At 35.3% G+C, this 21,056-nt stretch overlaps 1 protein-coding gene across 9 annotated transcripts in view; it reads left to right on the top strand.

Moving 5' to 3' along the window:
• PCDH7 (protocadherin 7) overlaps positions 1-21,056 on the top strand; it is a 413,531-nt gene that overhangs the window by 54,678 nt on the left and 337,797 nt on the right. Inside the window, exon 2 of one of the 9 annotated variants that reach the window (XM_072737926.1) lies at positions 9,901-11,686. The exons of the other annotated variants lie outside the window; for them this stretch is intronic. Within the exon in view, the coding sequence (XP_072594027.1) occupies positions 9,901-9,942 (42 nt within the window). The 3' untranslated portion in view covers positions 9,943-11,686. Of the gene's footprint in view, positions 1-9,900; positions 11,687-21,056 lie in introns of those variants that run through there. 9 annotated transcript variants of the gene reach the window in all.

Here is a 21,056-nt window from a genome sequence, read left to right as displayed (position 1 = left end):
AGACTTTGACCTGCAAAAAAGAATAGAATGTATTTTATAATGTATGTTTGTTCTGTTTTCTAACAACATAAGTATTTTGCTTAAGCAGATTTGCTAGGAAGTGACAGCTTTGAAAAATTGGACATAGGAGCTGCTGGAAGCATTTCAGTTCCAGGCAATCTAAATAGTGCAGAGGGGAAAATGAAATATCACCGTGTTTTAAAGATGACAGTTTTGTCAAAGATTCCCTTTCACTCTTTGGCTTAAAACAAATGGAGTAAATCAAGTGTATCTGTTCACAACATACATGTGCACTCACAGAGGAAGCACTTCCTAGGAGTGTTTCTTTAGAGGGAGCCAATGAGAATTCTCTTCAAAAGAATGTATCATGGGTTGGGAAGACTATCATTTTCTTGGCCTAATGATTAGTTTGGCAACTTTGACGATCAATGAGATTTCATAAGATCTGCCTTTAATAAGAGAGCAAAACATAGTCTCAACACTGAGTATAGCATTACACATATTGGGGGCTCTTCAGAAATGTGATAATCTAATTATTATTTTGTTGTGGTGTGTGTGTGTGTGTGTGTGTGATTAAGAGAGAGAGCAAGTGAGAGGGAGTTTTAATAAACCTAAGATTAGATGCTGAACTTTTTATGGATATAGTAAAAATTTGACAATATTCTCTACCTAAAAAAAAAAAAATGCTGTTCGGTGTATTTGAAAAAGTATAGCAAGTTTGACAAAGCCTGCTTTAAGAACAAAGTCATCACTAATTGGAGAGACAATGGAGTGCAGTCTAGTTAAGAGCAAGATACCAGGTTGAAACTTCTTGGCTCAAAATTTCAATGCTGCCATTTTTTTTTTTTTTTTTGCTGCCATTTTTTTTTTAGATCTGTAATTTGGAACAAGTTAATTTCTCATTTCCTGAATCCCTTCATTGTTAAATGGGGTTAATGATGGTATCTACTTCCTAGGACCGTGTCAGTTAGCCTGAGATCTCATAAACATGCAATAGAATGTTAGTTATTATTAGTAATTAAAAACTTTTAATGTTGTGAGTCCAAGAATAGAAGCAGAAATTTTTAAAACAATGCAATTCAGTAACTTAAGTTCAATTTTCCAGAAGTCTGTAATATATAGATTATATTCATTTTAGGATAGTCATAATTAATAATGATCACATTTTTAAATTATTTTTAGCACAAGAAGCACTGCTCATTATCACCTATGTCCTATACATATTCTATAATATACTTTAGGAATTATACTGTAAGAAAATCCTGGTAATTTCCATCTTTAGATTCTAAAATTAGTTAATTGATTTCATGTTCACAGGTTATTTTGTTTTTGTTATACTATGTTGGAGGTGGTTATGTCTTGCAAATGAATGCATATTTTAATTATTATTTGTTCCAGCTCACTTTTGGCAAGAAGGGTTATGTTAATCTGTTACTTCCTGAAACAACTTCCATTTAATATGATACATTTATTAATTCTCTTTTCATTGTGTCCTCAATTTGTCTCTTATCAAAGAGATACTTAGTAGTATACTTTATCTGGATTATCACCTAAATCTGTCCCATAAAAAAGATTGATTCGTTATGCTTTATACTAAAAAAACTTGTAACATGATCTATTTATACATTTTACTTCATTTTAGGGCCTATCAGCTTTTGATATTAATGGGATTGTCATTTTTATATATCGTAGGATTCTTAGTATGGTTTGGCTCTGTGCCATAATATTACCTATCCTCTTAACTCTTTGGAAACATTGACATATTTTCATTGCATTAGTGCAGGCTTAATTTTATTTCATGTCCAAGATGACAAAGGTCACTTCATTAGGCACCTCATTTGCCTTTACTCTCTGTAGTTTTCTGGTATCTTATACTAAGTATCATAAAAAATAAAAAAGTGTTCTGCTTCCATTAACAAAAAGTGAGCAGGGAACAAAAAGCCAATTATTTGCAGCACATAAAATCCTTATGATAATTTGGTAGACTTTAATTAAACTAATACATCACACTGCACTTATAAGACAAAGGAGCAAAAGAGAAGCAAATAATCTTTTTTTTTTTATTCGGTTAGGAAACACCATATTGCTTTTTGATTAAGTGCTTTAAGACGTGTGACCTATTTTAAAGGGTAAGATTTACTGTCCTTTTCATACAAGGCATATTAAAAAAGTTCTGTATAATGGGAATTGGGACCACACCCCCAAAAATCTGAAATGAAACCATAAAAAAGTTTGGCTTAATTTTTTATTAATTTCTTAAGCATTTTCAAATCCTTCAAAATAAAAAGAGAGTAAAAAAATAAAAAAAGAGATTCTGCAAATTTAGCACATGCAGATATGTTTTTATTAAAAGAATTTAGTTTTGGTATTTAATGTATTTTGCTGGCTTTCTCTGCATTGCCATTTGTTCTTTTTGATGAACCCACTGCCATTCTTAATGTCAAATGTAGTGAGAATTACAAGGATGTCTATGCAATTTATACATCTTCCCTGCATTTCACACCTGAAATGTAGTGGAATTAGAGATACTTCATCTTTAAATAATTTCATTCCAAAATATTTTTTTTAAGTTGTCATTTTCATAATTTAATTGGAAATAAATTGCTGAATTGGGAGTGAGGGCATTTAGTTTTAATCCTAGGCCTGCAGCATAATCCTGAATGTGTCTTGTCACCCTTCTGGGCCTCAGGATTATTATTGGTGAAATGCAGTTGGTAGAAGGCGATTCCAGGTGACTTCTTTCTCTCTGCAATTATATTTGTACATTAGCTATTAATGAAATGTCTTTCTGTGTACTAAAAGTCAACATTTTAATATGCTCATATCAATTTTTAAATCAGTGCTACTTAGTATTTACAAAAGTATTTATGAAAACATTTTTAGAAATTTCTAATTACCAGAAAGCATAAAATTTTGAACCTGGTCAACCACAAACAATATTAAAAGAGAATTATATTCAACTTAGAAATTCATCAATTATTAACCAAAGGACCACATAATCACTGTGCCAATTCTTAAGCTTTCAATGTAGGTTCCATAAGCAGGAAACTGGATGGCTGGATTTTGTAATTTTGTCCTATCTCACATTTACTTTTTCAAGACTCAATTAACTCCTTGGACATTTTACTTCATTTCCTTGTTAGTGGATCAAACTCTTAGTGAGTTTATCCATCACCTGGTAACATTTTGACTACTTTCTGCTCCTTTCTGTGGGTGTTTAAGGCTCCCCAAGCAGCTCTCAATTTTTCAGGCGCACGATTGCAATTTCAGGAGCATTTAAGAACAGCCGAGTTTGCTATTCACTTCATCTTCTCATTAACATCTAGTCCCTGTCCAGGGAGCTTATTGCTTTGGCACATGAACACTAGCCAGTACTGCTCTTGTTTCCAGAGGTGGCCAATATTATGGTCTGAAGAGGATAATGATGATGGCTTAAGTTTGCATCATTTTACATTTTTATTATGAGCTTTAAGAATGGAAATGCATTAATGCTCAATTTTGGCCAGATGTAATCGGAACTGTGAAGCTGGGTTCCATTTTAGTGTTTTTGCTTCTCTAGTAGTCTTTTTTGTATTGAGCTCTATTGCTCCCTGGTTTAGGAAACGTGTTTCTTTAAAATATTTATTTAAAAGAAAAACAAGAAAAAATTAAATAACAAATTAAGACGCACAGGATTTAACATTTAAGAATAGGCTATTCTAGAGCAGGGATCCTCAAATACGTAATTAGTTTTAACACATAGTTGTTTTAATGGCGTACTCTGGCTTTTGACAGTTAACTTAGTTTGTGTGTTTCTCTCTTTTTTTCAATGAACTTAAGGATTTTATTTCCTTTTTACATTTGCTTCTGTGAGTGGACCTTTCATCTAAAGTTTGGAATATGTAAATTATATATATTTTAATACAGTTAATTTGCATTTACAGTCAGACATTTAATTATTCTGGTAAAACTTACTGCTTTAGAGGCGCCTGCGTGGCTCAGTTGGTTAAGCATCCACCTCTTGGTTTTGGCTCAGGTTATTATCTCAGGGTCATGAGATTGAGTCCTGCATTGGGAGGTCTGTGCTCAGTGGGGAGTCGGTTTGAGATTATTTCCCCCTCCCTGTCCCTGCCCCCCTGCTCCTCCCTCCCCTCTCTTACACACTCTCTGTCACTCCCTAAAATAGATAAATAAAAGTTTTTAAAAACTACCCGAATTATCTTTTTCTTTAGGGTAAAGTCAAGCATAGTCTTCATCCTTTTCTCAGATGACATAACTATTTCTAAAATGCTAGCAGGAGGCTTTTATAAAGAAGACCTCTTTGCAGACAATATACATTTACTTTTCCTCTCCAAGATTCTTTACAACTCATAGCAGGGATCTGAATTTCTATTTACTTACTTATTTACTTATTTTTTGTTTATTTTTATTTTTTTAACTTTTTTTTCCTGAATACTGAAGTAATACGCAGTTGTTAAAACAATTTAAGTAGAGAAATGTGTATCTTAGAATGTAGAAATCTGTTATCAACTCCACCCCCAAAAGACAATTAATGTATATATATAAAACAGGTGTATGTTCTATTTTTTTTTCGATGTTAATACAGGTGACCCTTGAACAGCATAGGTTTAAACTGTGTGGGTCCACTTACATTCATGTTTTTGCCGTACAGCACTGCAAATGTGTTTTCTCTTCCTTATGATTTTCTTTTGTTTGTGTGTTTCTAATTTAGGTTGTTTGTGTGTTTCTAATTTAGGTTGTTAGAGAGTTTTGTCATTTGTTTTTGTAGTTTCCAAACTGGTTCTTCATTACATGAAGACTTAAGAAAGTAGAGAAAATACCTTACAATGGAGTTGGGTGGAATTCTGGAAATCTCCAGGGTTGAGGCAGAGGAATCTGCTCACTCTCTCCTGACTTCACGGGTATCTGCCTCACAGCTCCACCTCTTCTTGACCAGTTTCCCTCACTTGTGTAGGCATTAAGCTAACCCTTCCTGACAGGCCAAGTTTAGGTTCAGTCAGTCAGTGAGCACTCTGCCTACTGCCCTCACCACTGTCCCCTCTCACTCTTCGGAGCTCTCACAGTTTTACCTCCTTGGCTCTTCTCTCTTCCTCCCACTGCTAGTAATCTTTTTATGTATGTGTTTGTATGTCTCTTCAATTAAAAAAAAAATGCCTCAGAATCAAGACTGTGCTGGTTGTTGCTTTGGATTTCTTTCCACATCTTCCATACTGCCTCTTACATGATTGGGCTCTGTAACCCCTGGCATTCTTCCTAACTCTGAGATTCTAGGATTCTCACAGGCAGTCAGTCAATAAATATTGATTTCTTGGCTGTCCAACCTAAGGCATTCTTTTGTTAGGACCCAAATCATCCATTTTCTGAAGTCAGGGCAAAGTGCGTAGATGAAGAATTGATACGAAAGTATCTATCCCCTTCCCTTCCATGGCCAGTTCAGTGGTGGACTCACAGTAGAAGAGGCTTCTGTTCTTAAGCATGTTGTTCCAACAGGGCTAGTGAATGGCCTGTGTGTGTGTGTGTGTGTGTGTGTGTTCTCACATATAAATGGGTATAGGCTTTCCTTTGGTTGGATAGAATTTGTCTTGTTTGTCTTTTTCAATTTTTTTGGCAATTTAGATAACTCTTGCGTATGTTTAAGTGGTTTCTTGCGTGTTCATAAATTTAAGCAATTATGATAGAATCCTGAGTATGATAAATACATAGTTTAGGAAGCTTACATAAGTTTGCTTATCATTCCTTACACCATGGCGAAACTGGAGACATTTGCAGTTGTAACTTAGCTTGTGTATTTTTAAAAGATTCAAAGTCGGATAAAAAATAATTATGAGAAAACATAATATATGGAAAAAAAACATTTGATTAGGCACCAAAAGTCTTGGTTTAGAGCCCTGATTCTTATCTGTGTGATTTTCTGTAAGAAGATTAAGCTCTCTGAACTTCAATTCCCTCCTATGTACAAAATTACAATTTCTACTTCACATGTACTTTGCGAAGTAAAATTAGTTAAATGCAATCTAGAAATAAACGTCCCTATAGGTGTTGCAGTAACTAATAATTATTATAACTTATGGTTTAGGTATATCACTTATATAAATCAAAAGGAAGTAAAAGGCAAAAATACTGTCCAGAATTTTCCTTCTCATAGTCCTCCACACTCACCAAAACCCATGTTTCTGTTATGTCCCTTTTCTGTATCAAATGATTTTCTAATATTTTAAAAAAGTAGAAGAAAAACTTTCAGTGCTATTAAGTGGCTGTGCCCCAATTCAACTACTATGATATACATTGATGCTCTGAAATATGAGTATCAACTTCCTATTCCTGGATTACAGAAACTACCATCAGTCGGCTTTCTATGCCATGGTATAGACTCTGCTCTTCATATGATACCTTTCTCTTTTCTCCAGATTTGAGCAGCGGTGAAGGAGAAAATCATGAATATTCATAGCATCTTTTACATATCGCCAACTATATGCAAACAACTTCAACAGATACTTGTACATAATCTCACCGATTACATAGGTGTGTGATTTAGTTTTGAAGTATATCTAATAAAAATAAATAGAAAAACTGACATATATTCCTTTCAAAATATGTATTTCCTATTCCTGGATTACAGAAACTACCATCAGTCGGCTTTCTATGCCATGGTATAGACTCTGCTCTTCATATGATACCTTTCTCTTTTCTCCAGATTTGACATATATTCCTTTCAAAATATGTATTTCCTTATGGTTTTGAAATGCTTGTTTTTTTTTAATAATAAGGGCATGTCTGTCTGTTCCTATATATGAGGGTTGAGAGTACTCTTGAACCTAAATCTGAACCTTATTCTTATTCTCTGCATAATTCAGTTTCCTTTTCCTAGCACACTAGTCACCCCTTGTTGGGAAGTGTGAAAAAGAAGAACATAGCTTTGATAAGTTGCCTTTTTACCGATAAATTTCATTAATTAAATTCCCAGCTTATTTCAGTGTTTTTTGGTCGGGAAATGGAAACTGAGCGAGATATAAGGATGGCCTTGTAGAACATATTCCGGAATGACTTGATTTCATCTTGCTGTGTGTGTGTGTGTGTGTGTGTGTGTGTGTGTGTTTGAGAGAGAGAGAGAGACAGACAGACAGACTTGCAGACTTGTTGCCTGGGTAATAGAACAAATTGAGGAGCAAGGCTGAGAAGCAGAGACAAAGGCTATGTCTATGCAACTTCATCTGAATTGGACCTGACTGAAAGGTTGGTTTGGTCGGATTTACTAGAGCCTCTCTCCTCAGTGGCAGGGATCTGAAAATCGCTTCCAGGGCCATTTTAATTAGCTGATTCAAATCAAAACAAATACATCCAGGTAACATCCATTTCTACTCTGACCCTCACCATTGACAGTTTTCAGAATGCTGATTCTTAAGTAGTTCTCCACGAACTCAATAAGTGATCTGAAGTATGCACCTTTGCTTTTAAACATTAATCTTTAATGGTAAGGAAAGAATCCATTTTTCTTGGCTTCAGTGACAGGTGAATATTAGTGCACCGATGCATTTGTTCAGTGCATCAAAGCTTAAAACGACAAGAACACGAAACCTGCCCCTACATAGTTAATTTATGAAATGAAACTTATGAAACATTATTCCTCAATGACATATTAATATAAGAATTTCATCAGGCTGCATGGCTCTATGGTGACTTTATTACTTCAGTGCATTCTATTTCTTGGGTGTGCTTTTAAGTTAAAAGTGTGTCAGGTCTTGAAAACAGAAAACAAAACACTTTGATACTTCTGATTTCCAGTGTCTGTCTTAATTGTTTTACTTGGGTATTCACTTACTAAAAACCTTGTAAGCAATTTTATGTAGTATATTTCCTTGGAGAAAAGAAAAGAATATGGGAAAGACTGAAAAGAGAAGGTAGTGAAATTTTAGAAATTTTAGGTGGATAAACAGTTTAAGACAGAATTATAGAAGAAAAAATGGGAAAATTAATATGCTAGTAAAATAAAGAGCATTGGTTGCAATTCAAGAAAGATCTGTTCCATAATCATATGACAAATAATAGAAAGTCAATGACAACCACATGACTTCAAAATATTAAAATTAGATAATGCGATACTACGATGTGACAATATGATTTCCTTAATTAGCTATTCTCAAACGTGCATTCATTCATTAAATCAATTTTCACTGAGGGCCAACCATGTGCCAACACTGAGAATGTAGCGATAAACAGAATGGACATGACATTTGCCTTCAGGGAGCACATCGTAGCCTTGAATAGGATGTGAGAATTAAATGAGGGACTTCATGAAAGTAGTGAAATATTTGATAAATGCTATCCCAAAACATCACAAACAGTAAAAGTACATCACAAGGTCTAATGTAGTCTTGGCATGCATTATGGCTACATCATTGTGGTTGGTTTGGGAATAAAAAACAATATCTGAAACTTTCAGATATTAAACTTTCACTTTTTATAGGCAGTTCTGAAATGAAACATGCAATCATATCGCTTGTGTAAAATAAGATAAACTATGTTTATCTTAAACTTATAACTTAAATTATGAAGATTCACTTATCAGTGTGCCTTGGTAAACATGTGCTGCTTGTGTAGTTGGCCAGAGCATCCCAAGTGATGTTAGCTTTTAGAGCTGCTACAGAAAGAAAAAAACATTTTTTTTTCATTTCTAGGAAAAGATAAAAATTAATTTTAAAAATTAACACATTTTAAAGCTGCTTAAATTTATACAGCTAATATTGATAATCTGCAATTAGAGCAATGTTTAAATATTTTCTGCTCTTGAATCTGAACAATTTATTTCAAGATTAGACATCACCTGTTTGGCTTTTTTTACACCATTTTTTTTTCAAAAGTGAATTGGTCCATTATTATTGAAATAGATCATTTACTTCTTTTCTAACTTTGATTCCTGTGTCCTGATGCATTATTACATTGGAAATTAGGTGGAATATTTCTCTTTACTGATTTTAATTCTTAAAGGTATATACTTTTAGTAGTGGACAGTAGCATTTTTATTCTATGGAAGTGATTTATTATCTACTTAAGCAATATTCAAACTTAGTAGAGATTTTACTAACATGAAATGTACCATCAAACTAGAAGACAATACTCTGTGTACCTTTTGGAGCTGAGAGCAGAAATCAGCCTAATGGCCAAATTCAGAGAAATATTTAACACTATTTAAAACTCACACAAGCACCAAAATATTTTGAAAGAATGTTGCCATCACTTTTATTTGTGCAGCTAGATACAAAGTTGGAAAACATTGTCCTTTTAGGGTCAGGACTTTGAAGGAGAGACTAACTCATCCTTGCCCGGATATCAGCAGACCATTTGTTGATAGCATGCAAATTGCTCAGATCTCTGTAAAGAGACCCTGAGCTATCTAAAGATTGTGTTTGGAGACAAGAGAGCTACTTTGAAGAGCGTGAACACTCAGATGAAGAGCACATCCCAGAGATCTTAAGGACTTGCAAATTGTAAAAGCTGTGACAACAATATTACCATTTCATTTTTCTTTTATTTGTAGTGTAAACAAAGCCAGCAACCCTCACTAGCCCTCCACCCCTCTTCTGGTGACATTTTCATAGCCTTGAAAGGCTTGAAACCTGAAAACACAATTAATTCAATGTTTCTTTTACCATGCAAATATCTCTTGTCAGAGATAGCATCCCTGAGATTAGCCAGCAGTGTTGATTTAGATGCCCCAGGGTGGTTAATTCTAGGGAACTGTTCTGTCTCTATGACGTCTCAGAGGTGATGGCCATTGCAGATACATCTTAAAGAAGGAGTTAATACTGTCAGCCAAGATGTGCACCCAAGCTTTGGAACTAGGCTCGCAAAACCCTACTCACATCCCTGTAAAGCAGACATATATTTTTGTATTTTTTATAGGTGGATACAGTGCAGACCACGAACCCCCCCTGGCCACATTGAGGAATCGTGTAAAATGAATGTATATGCTCGTAAGTGAAATACATGTAATGTTCCAACTCAGTGTGTTGGATCCTAATAGACCTGAATTGTCTTGTGTAAAAACAAATCGATTCCCAAGGGGCAGGACCACTATCTGATTAAAATGAAGCTCTGATTTTGAAGGAAACAAAAATGGACTTAAAATCTCTGCACAAAGGAATCAAACTATACTTGGCAAACAAACTGAAAAAAAAAATCAAGCTCTCAATATGGAATAAAGGAGGGATGTGAGAGAGGTTTTGCAATCTTATCAATTACTGTGGAGAAGCAGAATCAAATATCATCATACTCAGGAGTGTGAAAAGAAGAACAGGAAATCCTCTTCCTTCAGTTTGCACTTGAATGGACTCAAGCTAAGAGTGGAGACGTATCCTGTTACTGTTTATAGTTAATAATGTGGAGATTAGTATAGATGTGATTTCATTTGCCTTGCTTGAACTAATTGGATGCATTATGTAGAAATCACCTGAGCCTGTGCTAGATCAACAAAGAAAATGGAAATGTATACCTCAGGACTGAATTCCGGGAAAATTAGACTGTTCAATGCTATTTAATAAGGCGTTAAGGAAAAATACTACTGCCAGTCAGGGAAAGTAGAAACTAGTGGACAGGAAAGAAGACAAAATTTAGGTCGCTCTGATACTTGCTGAAATATAAGTTATTATGGTGTAAATGCAGAGGATAGATCACAATATATCTCACAGACATTTTACACAATTTCTGCTTGAATTTAGGGTAAACCACGTACATGTTCAAGGAATGTATGGCCATGACATCAGTAGGAAACTGGCCTTTAAAATCCGCGGTCCTATGCATTCCCGTATGCAGGGAAGGGCTTTTGTGTTTTGTTAAGGATGAATTGCATGCAGGAAGTACCTCTTTGCATTGTAGCTACTTGCTCAACTGAAGATACTGTAGAAAGTCTAATTTTTGTATGAGTGTGAATGTATGTGGATGCATTTGTGTGTATGCATATGTCAGTGGAAGGAGGTAAAATTTAACGGTTGACACTTGCACTTTGGTTTGTTACCTAGAATGTAAAGAGGTAGAGTAAACTGTCTTAAGCCATTTCATATGTGGTATCATTATTAAAGATAGTTATTCACAAATGAAGCCATTCTGACCTAGAATGGCTACTGCAAAGGCTCTCCAATTAAGTATAATATTTATGACCACTGAGCCATTTAAATTAATACAGTTCCAATGTCTGAAAATAATGAGAGCAGGCTCCTGTGAAATCAGCTTGAAGACAGTTGGAAAGTCCGTGATACTCCTTCGGGCTACTTCCCTCAGTGACAGTGGATGTGCATCATGGATGCTCTTACAGAAGAGATTTGGGAAATATTTGTTTTTTAACTCTAACTTTTTAACCTACCTAATCATATATTAACATAGGTAAGACAGTAAATATTTAAAACAGATTTACATATTTTTTGTAGTCACCATGTGCCATAATAATTTTGGAACTATTGTTCCCCGGTATTTGTATTCATTTTTCTTTATCTTGCTGATTAACTTTATAGTAGAAATTTTTACCTCTTCTTTCTATGTGACAATCACCTGAAGTTGGTACCCTATCTATACTGTTACAGGGATTTTTGTCTTTATTTATGCTATTATAATAAAATATAAGTCTATAAACTGTATAATTCTATGGTATTGAATATTTTTCTGTGACCAAAATAATAAAGAAAATCCTGCTTTATAAGATGACTATATTTCCTGTTTTAATACTCTCTTAAAACATAGTGTGACATAAAATAGGCTCATGTTGCTGGGTTTTGGCATATAGTCGCCTCATCTTCAATATTGAGAGTGAAGAGTTTAGCCACTTTAGATTAAAAGGTTTGACCGAGATGATTTCAAGGGTGTGAGAAGAAAAGTACCCTGAATTGACTGACTCACGAGTTTTGATGTCAAATTTTGCTCTACCACTAAACAACCAGATCTGATGAAGAATTTTTTTTTATTTTTTTATTTTTATTTTATTTTATTTTATTTTTTTTGGTTGCTCGGATTTCTTATCTATAAAGGATGGATTTGGACTGTGCTGTCAATTTTTAGATCATTTTCAATCTAAACCCCTAAGGTTTTGATCGCTTGGAAACATTACAGGGCGACACTTAATACGGATCATATTAATACTCAATAGTGATCATTAGTATTAAGGGAATGGCATGCTGTTTTCCACTCCAAGTGACCTAAAGCTGAACGTGTGCCTTTAGAGCAAGGGAGGATACTAATTTACAGTTGTTACTGTTCAGCCTTAGTTTGACTTAATGGAAATATGTACTGAAGTATAAATAATCATATACTGGGATCAATAGGTATCTCTAAGCTAATTGAACCAAGAGGCACCCAAGTACAAAATCACTCAATTTGTAACAGAGAAAAATCCTTTTTTGTTCTGCACTGAGTTGAATGCCTTCCCTGGCAGATTGTTAAAGTGCCAGAACCAGTTTTTCTTGCTCTTTACCCCCCAAGGATTGATCAGCACATGAAGCTCTCTTTGACTTCAAAGGCATTCTGGCTTGGATCTGCCTGGTTGGGTTCAGGAGAGAAGGAAACCCTAGCCCCTGATATTTACGGCTGTGGGCCCTTTCATCCTATAGTCCTCTGCTTGGGGGAAGCAACAGGCAGAGGAGTCTTGCAACTGTTATAATTTCGGGATTAATGTTTAGTCACAAAGTGCCTCACGCAGAAAAACAGTGCTTTTATTTCAGTTTCCCACTGCTACTCCAACTGGGAAAGGTCAGAGGAACAGTATGAAGCAAAATGAGAGCATATACACTATGTCAGTTTTGGGGAGGAGGGCACATCCGTACTTGCAAGATGGTGTCACTTTCAAAATCACAAAGGTGGCATGGATGAACTTCAGGAATCCTTATGTAAAGAACTGGTCACACTGAACATTTTTTTTTTTTTCATTTTGATGAACCTTCTGGTCTTTTTGGAACAGATTTAGGTAATAAAATCTAACTTTGCCAGTTTATTCTTTGTTATACGAGATTAGAAATTTAGATGGGAGACTACCTACCAAGCATCTCCCATGACCCACTCTCTTTAAATAAAACGTTTACTCTTGCCTTTGACTGTTCCCATCAAAGAGACAAAAAAAGGCATAAAGAAAGAAAGTGGTTCTCAAGAGACGCGTGGAGCAACTGTGAATGACCGCCATCTGAAAGTTATGTTCAGAATCCATCATCAGATTGGACTCACATAAATAAAAATTTCACTGAAACATAACAAAAGCTTTCAAAAATATTATTGAGGATTAAAAGGCTCGCTTTTTGTTTTGTTCTGGCTATTATTTTTTTGGTATGCTACTATTCCACTTCCTGGTTTTGATAAATATTAATTGGTTGAACCGATGTTAATATTGCTTTGATGACGTAGTTTTAAATTATTTTTTAATGTTTGGTTTTAATTCCAATGGAGTTAAAAAAAAACAGTTATATTCATTTCAAGTGTACAAAATAGCGCTTCGACAGTTCCATATATTAGTCGGTGCTCATCAAGATAAGTGAACTCTTAATTCCCTTCACCTGTTTCACCCGATTTATGTTACCAAGTGTTGACTCTATGCAGATAATATATTAATTGCTCTACTTAATATTCATATCAGCCTCATGAAGCAGGTATCGTTATTGTCATACCATCCATTTTACAGATGAGGGAAATTAGGCACAGGGAGTTTGGGTAGATTTGCAAAGATACAGAACCAGCAGGAGGTAGAACTGGGCTCCCAGGCCTGCCACTCTGGTTGCAGAGGCTCCACTTGGCAGGTGCATCACGGAGCTTTCAGGCCAGACACTGTAAAAAATGGGGGTACAAGTTAGGCTCTGGAATTATTTCACGGTACAGAGGTGGATTTTTTGGTTCTTTAGATCACGCCCCTGTTAACCATGCATGGCTTGGATGTGAAAGGCATTCCGAAGTTCTAGCACATAGAAGTACTGGATACGGATGGAATCTGTGATAGAAAGTTGGTTTCAAATACTGGTTTCAGGGAAGAAGAAATTCTTTTCTAACTCACTTGCTTTGCAGGCTTAAAATATGTTACTACCTATTTGCATCAAACATTATTTGAAAAGGAAGCCTGCCGTGGACTGAGGCCAATAACAACTGCATTCTTTGAACAAGAGGAGCTCACGGTCTAATGGGAATTCCAGCCACACAGGCTAATTATTACAGTGCCATGTGCTACGTGAAGGACTATGATAGTGGCTAAGAGTGCAGTGTCTGCAATCCAGGTTGCCTGGATTTGAACCATGATTCAGACACTTTGCAAACTGAGTGGCCTTTGAACAAATTACTCCTCTCTGCCTCCATTTCTTCAGATGTAATATAAAGGGAATAACAGTATCTACATCATACATTGATTGTGATTATTAAATGAGAATTAGCCAGGTAATGTGACTATGGCATGACAAGAACTCAATAAATGCTGGCAATTGTTAATTTCTTTGTTGTTGTCCTATAATTAACATACGAATAGAGTGTAGTTGTTCCTGACTGAGATGTTCAGGGGCTAAAATAAACTGAATATCACTGTCACTAATGAAAGAAAAGGCACCTCACAGAAAAGCAGCGCCAAGCCCTCGACATACTTCATATACTATGGCGTGAAGCTCAGCAAAATTGTGCAGCTATGGGTTCTCCAGGGGCGTTCATCAGTTACTGGTCTGCTACAATTCAAATCTTAGAGCTCTCTGAGCTGTAATTTTTTTTTTTTTCAAGCATAGACAAGTGAAAGGAAGCTGTGAAAACTGAAATCAAACCTGTCACAATCCAATGATGAAAGTTGCTAAAAGGTCAAAGAACAATTTTTGAAGGATCACTTTATCTATAATCATAAGGGAGTATAATTTTCCCCAATTATTAGTAGCTTAAAAATTATGAAACTTAAGAATGATAAAGTATTTGTCAGATTATCCTAAGAACTAAGAATGATGTTGATTTTGATACCCAATCCATAAATAAGTGGCTGTTATTCTTTGCAAATGTTTAATAAGTATCTATTAAATATGATGAGAGTTTTATTTTCAAAGTCCTCTATTAAGCAGAAAATGTGCTTTGTAATAAATAATAAAGATGGGATTCGAATGTGTGGAATATAAACCAAATAAACACTGGCTACTTTGAACTGGATAATATTTAACACTTGGAAAGTCAGTGGCTTTCATTTTAAACATTGTAATTGGGTAACTAAGCATACGGGAGAGGATAAAACAAATAAACTACCATTGGAAATGCTGTTTTGCCCATCTGAAACTGCATTTTGGATAAAATGCATCGAATACCAATTGTGACAGGAAAAATCTAGACCTCAGAGACAGCTCTGGGTTCTTGGGCACACACAGCGTTGCTTGTGAAAACATGAGGAAGTTGTATTTTTATTTCACAACTTAGGAACTGAGCAACTGAAAAGAGACAAAGCCAACTACAGATTTTTCCTAGGGTATATACTTCAATGATTTTACCTTTTTCATGAAAGGGCGGGCTACTCTATAGTTTTATGGATGTTAATACCGCCATAGTAACCTACCTCATGCTTCTTTCTGTGCATTTGTAAGGAGGAGTTAAGATTAATGTAATTACAAATAAATACCTTCCTGGATTGTATCCCTAGATGTTAGGTGGGAAATGAACATGTCCTGTTTTAAGAGACTGGAGTTTTGAGAGCAGGTCCAGCTCAGCCCGTTTTCTAATTGCTACTGCCCAACAGTGTCAGTGGAAATTCTGCTGTCTCAGTAGCTCATGAGGGGGACCCAGGTCTCTCATCTTTCTTCCTCTCTCTGTGTCTAGCTGTTAAAAGGCTGGTCTGGACGGATTCTTTTTTCCCCTCTTATGTGTCAGGCTCATGAAAGCAGCAGATATTTCCTATATGCATTCTAGAAAGATCAGAAACTGGCTGCCTCCTGATAATACATTTCAAGCGGATATAGTGCATTTTAACTTTATGCTGGTTGACTTTTTAAAGTCCCTGCATATTTATTACGCAAAAATCTGCCCTGTCTTGAATCCCAAATTGAAACTTGATTGTTAAAGTCATGTAATTGAAAAACAAAAAATCCGTGTTAAGAAAGACACCAATAGCGTTAAGGAAACAATTTTTCCCATGAGCCTTTTAAATCAGAATTCTATGATGGCTCGTCACATAAATGCCTTACTATTCACATGGAGAAGTTTGTGAAAATGTTTATGAGGATGACTTCCAATTAGTCCTACTTTTAGAGAGGTTCTATTCAAATGCATATCAAGGATCTGTAAACATAAGATCTTTTTACCTTTCAAGAAACCATTTTCAATACCAGGAAGAAATGCAACACATATCTTGTACCAAGACCTCCCTAATAATCACGTGCTCTTGTCATCTGAGATTAACATTTGGATTAAAGAACATGATTAAAGGATGCTAAATTAGTGGTTACCAAGTTGAAATGGCACAAAAGTTAAAACGGTGTAATACAGCAATCTATTTCATATGATATATTGCTTATACCAATTAATTAGCAGTTTAATTAGCATGATGTTTCATGTTGTGACCTAAGCCATTGTACTCCCCGTGGGTCTAATGGAGACAATGAAGGAAAGAAGAAAGCTTCAGAATTGTTGATGGCTATGTCACATGGCACCAGAATTAAAAATAATTCTTCATTTAGGGATGCCTGGCTGGCTCAGTCTGTAAAGCATGCAACTCTTGATCTTGGAGTCTTGACTTGGAGCCCCACAATAGGGGTATTTTTTTAATGCTTAAAAAAATTCCTCATTTTAAAATAAAAGAATATGCATATACTTTTTTCCCCTCTACTCAGAACATATTTTTTTTAAAGCATTTCGATGGTATGAAATACATGAATTAAAAGCGTATCAAGTAACTAAATGTGCAATAGCATTAAATGAACTACATTTTAAGCAGCAAGTGACCACAAATAACTGCCTAAAGGCTTCACTTGGATAAAACAGAAGTACCTCTCACAATTTTGAGAGCAAACATAAAAGATATGTATTAGGGTGATCATATTTTTGAATATATAATGTGATTCAGAGGATTCTATTAAGGGCCATTGAAATTACTTACAAAGGATTGCATTTTGGAAAGCCACAATGGAACTCTGCCTTTGGACAGGCCCGAGCAGAAAAAAAAAATATGCATCTTAGGAATAATTTATCAAGTGCATGACATGAAAGGGGTCTCTCATCCTTTCTTCCCTCCCCAGTGAGAACACATTCAGATTGTGTGTGTTTGTCTTTATCACATAAAATGAAAGTTTCTGCGGGGCCAAAGACAGTCATCCGGCAGCAGATTGGTTCTGCCTTTTAACAACACCATGAAGAATGGGCACAGTTGTTATGAATATGGGGCTATAAAGCACAACAAACCTTCTGGAGGTGCTTTTCTCTTCATTTTATACTGCTGACAATTCAGAACATACAGAGAAATAAAATAAATTATTTTATTTAAGGATCTGACTAATATCCCTAGATTTTGTCAAGCTCCTTTTCCCAATCACTGAAATCTGTTGGCTTCTTTCATGGCTATATAATTAGGCTATTCGTTTCCTTTGAGCTTGCGTACTACACTAGGTCCAGAGGGCTCTTTTTTCCCTTTCAAAAATTGTTCCGTAGCCTCTTTTGGCAGTTAATGTATGGATGCCATTTGGAACATTGCTGGTTATTATGTTGCTCACAAATATTTTATTGTACACAGAACTGAGTATTTATGGAAGTCTAAAGTCTCTGTTATGCAAAACCTTATAAAGAGAAAGCTGTTTAAGTTTTATTTTTTTTCGAAACCCTGACTCATTCTCTCGTCTAACACATCAATTCAAATTGCTCCTTTTTCATTTAGTAGAAATTGTTGGCAAATGGAATAGAAAGCATATATAAATGATGGAGTTTTAATTGATAATATAAAATCACTGGTAGCTTCTACTTTCTAAAATAAGGACAAATTTGTAGTTGTGGTGCAACATAATTCAGCAATCGTGTTCCTAAGATGTTCCTAAACTTTTCTATTTATTTATTTATTTTTTGTAGTAGTAGTAGTAGTAGTAGTAGTAGTAGTAGTCTTCAGGCGATCAGAATATTACAATTTAATTTTTGCTCTGAGAGTTACCTGGTAATAATCTGATCTGAGTGATCTTTTAGTTTGTATGTATTTATTAAGAATTTGATTTGTTCCATTTTGTCCCTTCTTGGATTTCCTATGAAAATACACAATTTAAAGGTATATATCATTTATAAATTAAAAGGACACCAATTATGTACTAGTCTTTGAGACTTTGAATAACTTACTTAACCTTTCCTGCATTTAAATGAAGATAATAGTCTCATAGCATTATTGGGCAATGAGGATGCATTAATATGCTAAGGAAGTTATATGTCATATAATAAGATATACCATTTATTTAAAAAATGTATACCATTTGCTGCAACTACCTGGCATAAAGTGAGCCAGTGTAAATGACAGTACTATTAAAGAAAGGTTCAGAAATGGGACACAGGTCACATAGCTTTTCACTAGTGAACTAAGATCCTAGAAGTGGTCTTAATGCAATACAGGATGGTGCCTGCCACAGAGTGCCTGTCTTTAAGGTTATCTGCTATTAAAAACAGACAAATAGGTTTTTCCAGATGTCTTATACTAGTCACAAGTTAGACTAAGGAGCCAAATTGCAGATGTGTCTGATTTTAAACCCTGATTTCCTTAAAACGTTGCAGGAATCTAAACTTGATTTTAGGACTATTTGTCGGTAGAGACTTTACAACTTTTATGAACAAGCTTTCTGTTTAGTGTGGCTCTGAAAAGATGTTTTTGGAATTATTTAGAAAAATGCAGACAGTTTATAACATATGAGAATATAATTTAAAATAGGATCTATTATCAATGAATACTCTGAGCTGTTCTTTAAGTATCTCTTTGGATTTAGAGAGGATTCATTAAAACAAACACTGGGAAATATGCAACAGGTTTATTTATTTTCTAGTAAACTGCAGTGGAGTCTTTCGGTAAACTCATAATCCCACCTCCACGTCCACTGTCTTTGAATGTTTGGAATTCCACTACTCCACGGTGTCAGGCTGCATTGGGAAGCACCTTTAGCACAGTGATATGCTCTTTTAGGTTATTGCCACGTCAGTTGTGTTGCCATTCGGTTTGTTTGACTGTGAGGTTTGGGAATGCTTTATTTCAGTTTTCCTCAAATATTTTCCTGCATTTTTTTTTCTTTCAACTTGTTTTAAAAGATATATTACCGTTGGATCTTTAAAATTGATTACTTTTCATGTAGGTGGCTGTAAGGTCTACCACTGTCCTCCAGTAGTTGCCATTACTCATTGTTTAGTTGAATTTGAAATTGATACACCTTAATGACTGTTATTAGAAATTATCCCATTCACTGTGCCATCTAGCAATATTGGATCATAACAATATGTATTTAAAAAGAAAAAGCTCTCTCTCTCTCTATCTCTGTGTGTGTGTGTGTGTGTGTGTGTGTGTGTGCTACTAGTAATTGTTCAAGGCTATAAAAGAGATCATGGATAGGCATGGAAAGTATAGTTGAAGTCTTATTCATGTTTGTGTACAAATTACACACAGCGGATTGAGATATTACAGTGAAGGCTGAAGTATTGAGTACACTGCTGCCCAAAGTGCAAGGACAGGACAACTACTGCTTCTTAGGCCATGCTCAGGAACACTAAGTGCCTATCAATTTCTAGTAACTAAATTTCAAATCCCTTAATTTAGAATTATATTCCTCTGACTCTAATTCTCCTCTCCCATTCTTACTTTCCATTCATCCTTTCCCTGAACCCTATTTTCCAGCTAAGCCTGGTGACTTTCAAGTGACTTTACCCGCTTTATGCTTTCCTGCTAGTTTATCTTTTTTTTTTTTTTTTTTTTCCTGCTAGTTTATCTTAACCTCTACTACTACTCCTACAGCAATTCTCTGGCTTTCTAACTTTACATGCATGAATCCTACCTTCCCTCTTTTCCTGGTGAGCAAGTTGTTAGTGATAATTTTAAGCCACTTTCCTCTGTGATTTTATGCTACCTGACTCTTCCTGTCTTTAATGATGGAATATTTTGTGCTTATGCATATTTCTTTCCTACACTATAATCTCCTCCCTGGGAAGGTTCAAGTCTGATTCATATTTACTGTCTCCTTCCAGTTTTTAGCAAAGTGCCTTGCTTATAGTAGATTAGCAGATGCTTGATTGAATTCATTTGATACTATAAATGGGAATTTTATGTGATTCTAAGGCATTCAATAAAGTGTATAACTATTAGTCATTCAATAAATATTTATTGAGTTCCTACACTAGATTAGGTAGTGGGGATATTGCCTTACTACAAAATATTAAATGCTGCATAACCCAGGTGAGGTAATATGCACATATTTATATGTACCTACATATATCCTAAATCACATGAACACTGTTAGAACTTGCAATCCTCTGCGTCACCCAGGATCTACTTTATTGCAGGAACTCTGTTGCTAGCAAGATAAATTTGTGTTTCCCAGATGTGAGAACTACATGGTGCTGAAAGGAAGGCATGTCCTCTGGTGGACAACGAGCGGGTGCCAAGGCAGGATGGTATACAAGGAGGCTGGAAAATAGATCCAAATGTATAAGGCATTAGATTCATGTTATGGAGATACAACTTGATGTGAGGAGAAATGGAGTCCAACAGCTGAGTTCTATAAAGACAGGGGGAGCGGAGATCCTGATTTGTTAGGGAAATTACTTTCAAAGCAGTGTGAAGGAGCCCCAGAGAGAGAAGAAACAAATAAACCTAAAGGGACTTGGGTTGCACTTTAACGTTGGACTTGGAACGCTGTGCCATTAGTTGCCATACTTTATGTGGAATATGAAGTTGTGGAGACTACTGCTCTCTTTGAGCCTTTCATAGCACCAGTATAGTGCTCTACCCTAGAGACTTATTTCTGTAGTAGAGGGATTAGTAGAATTAATATCAAAATAAATGCATTTTATTTATTTAAATATTTTATTTATTTATTTGATGGAGAGAGAGAGAAAACACAAGCAGGGGGTGCAACAGGCAG

This window comes from Vulpes vulpes, chromosome 14 (genome assembly GCF_048418805.1).
Source record: "Vulpes vulpes isolate BD-2025 chromosome 14, VulVul3, whole genome shotgun sequence".
Classification (NCBI taxonomy): Eukaryota; Metazoa; Chordata; class Mammalia; order Carnivora; family Canidae; genus Vulpes; species Vulpes vulpes.
This window is presented reverse-complemented; position numbering and strand designations above follow the sequence as displayed.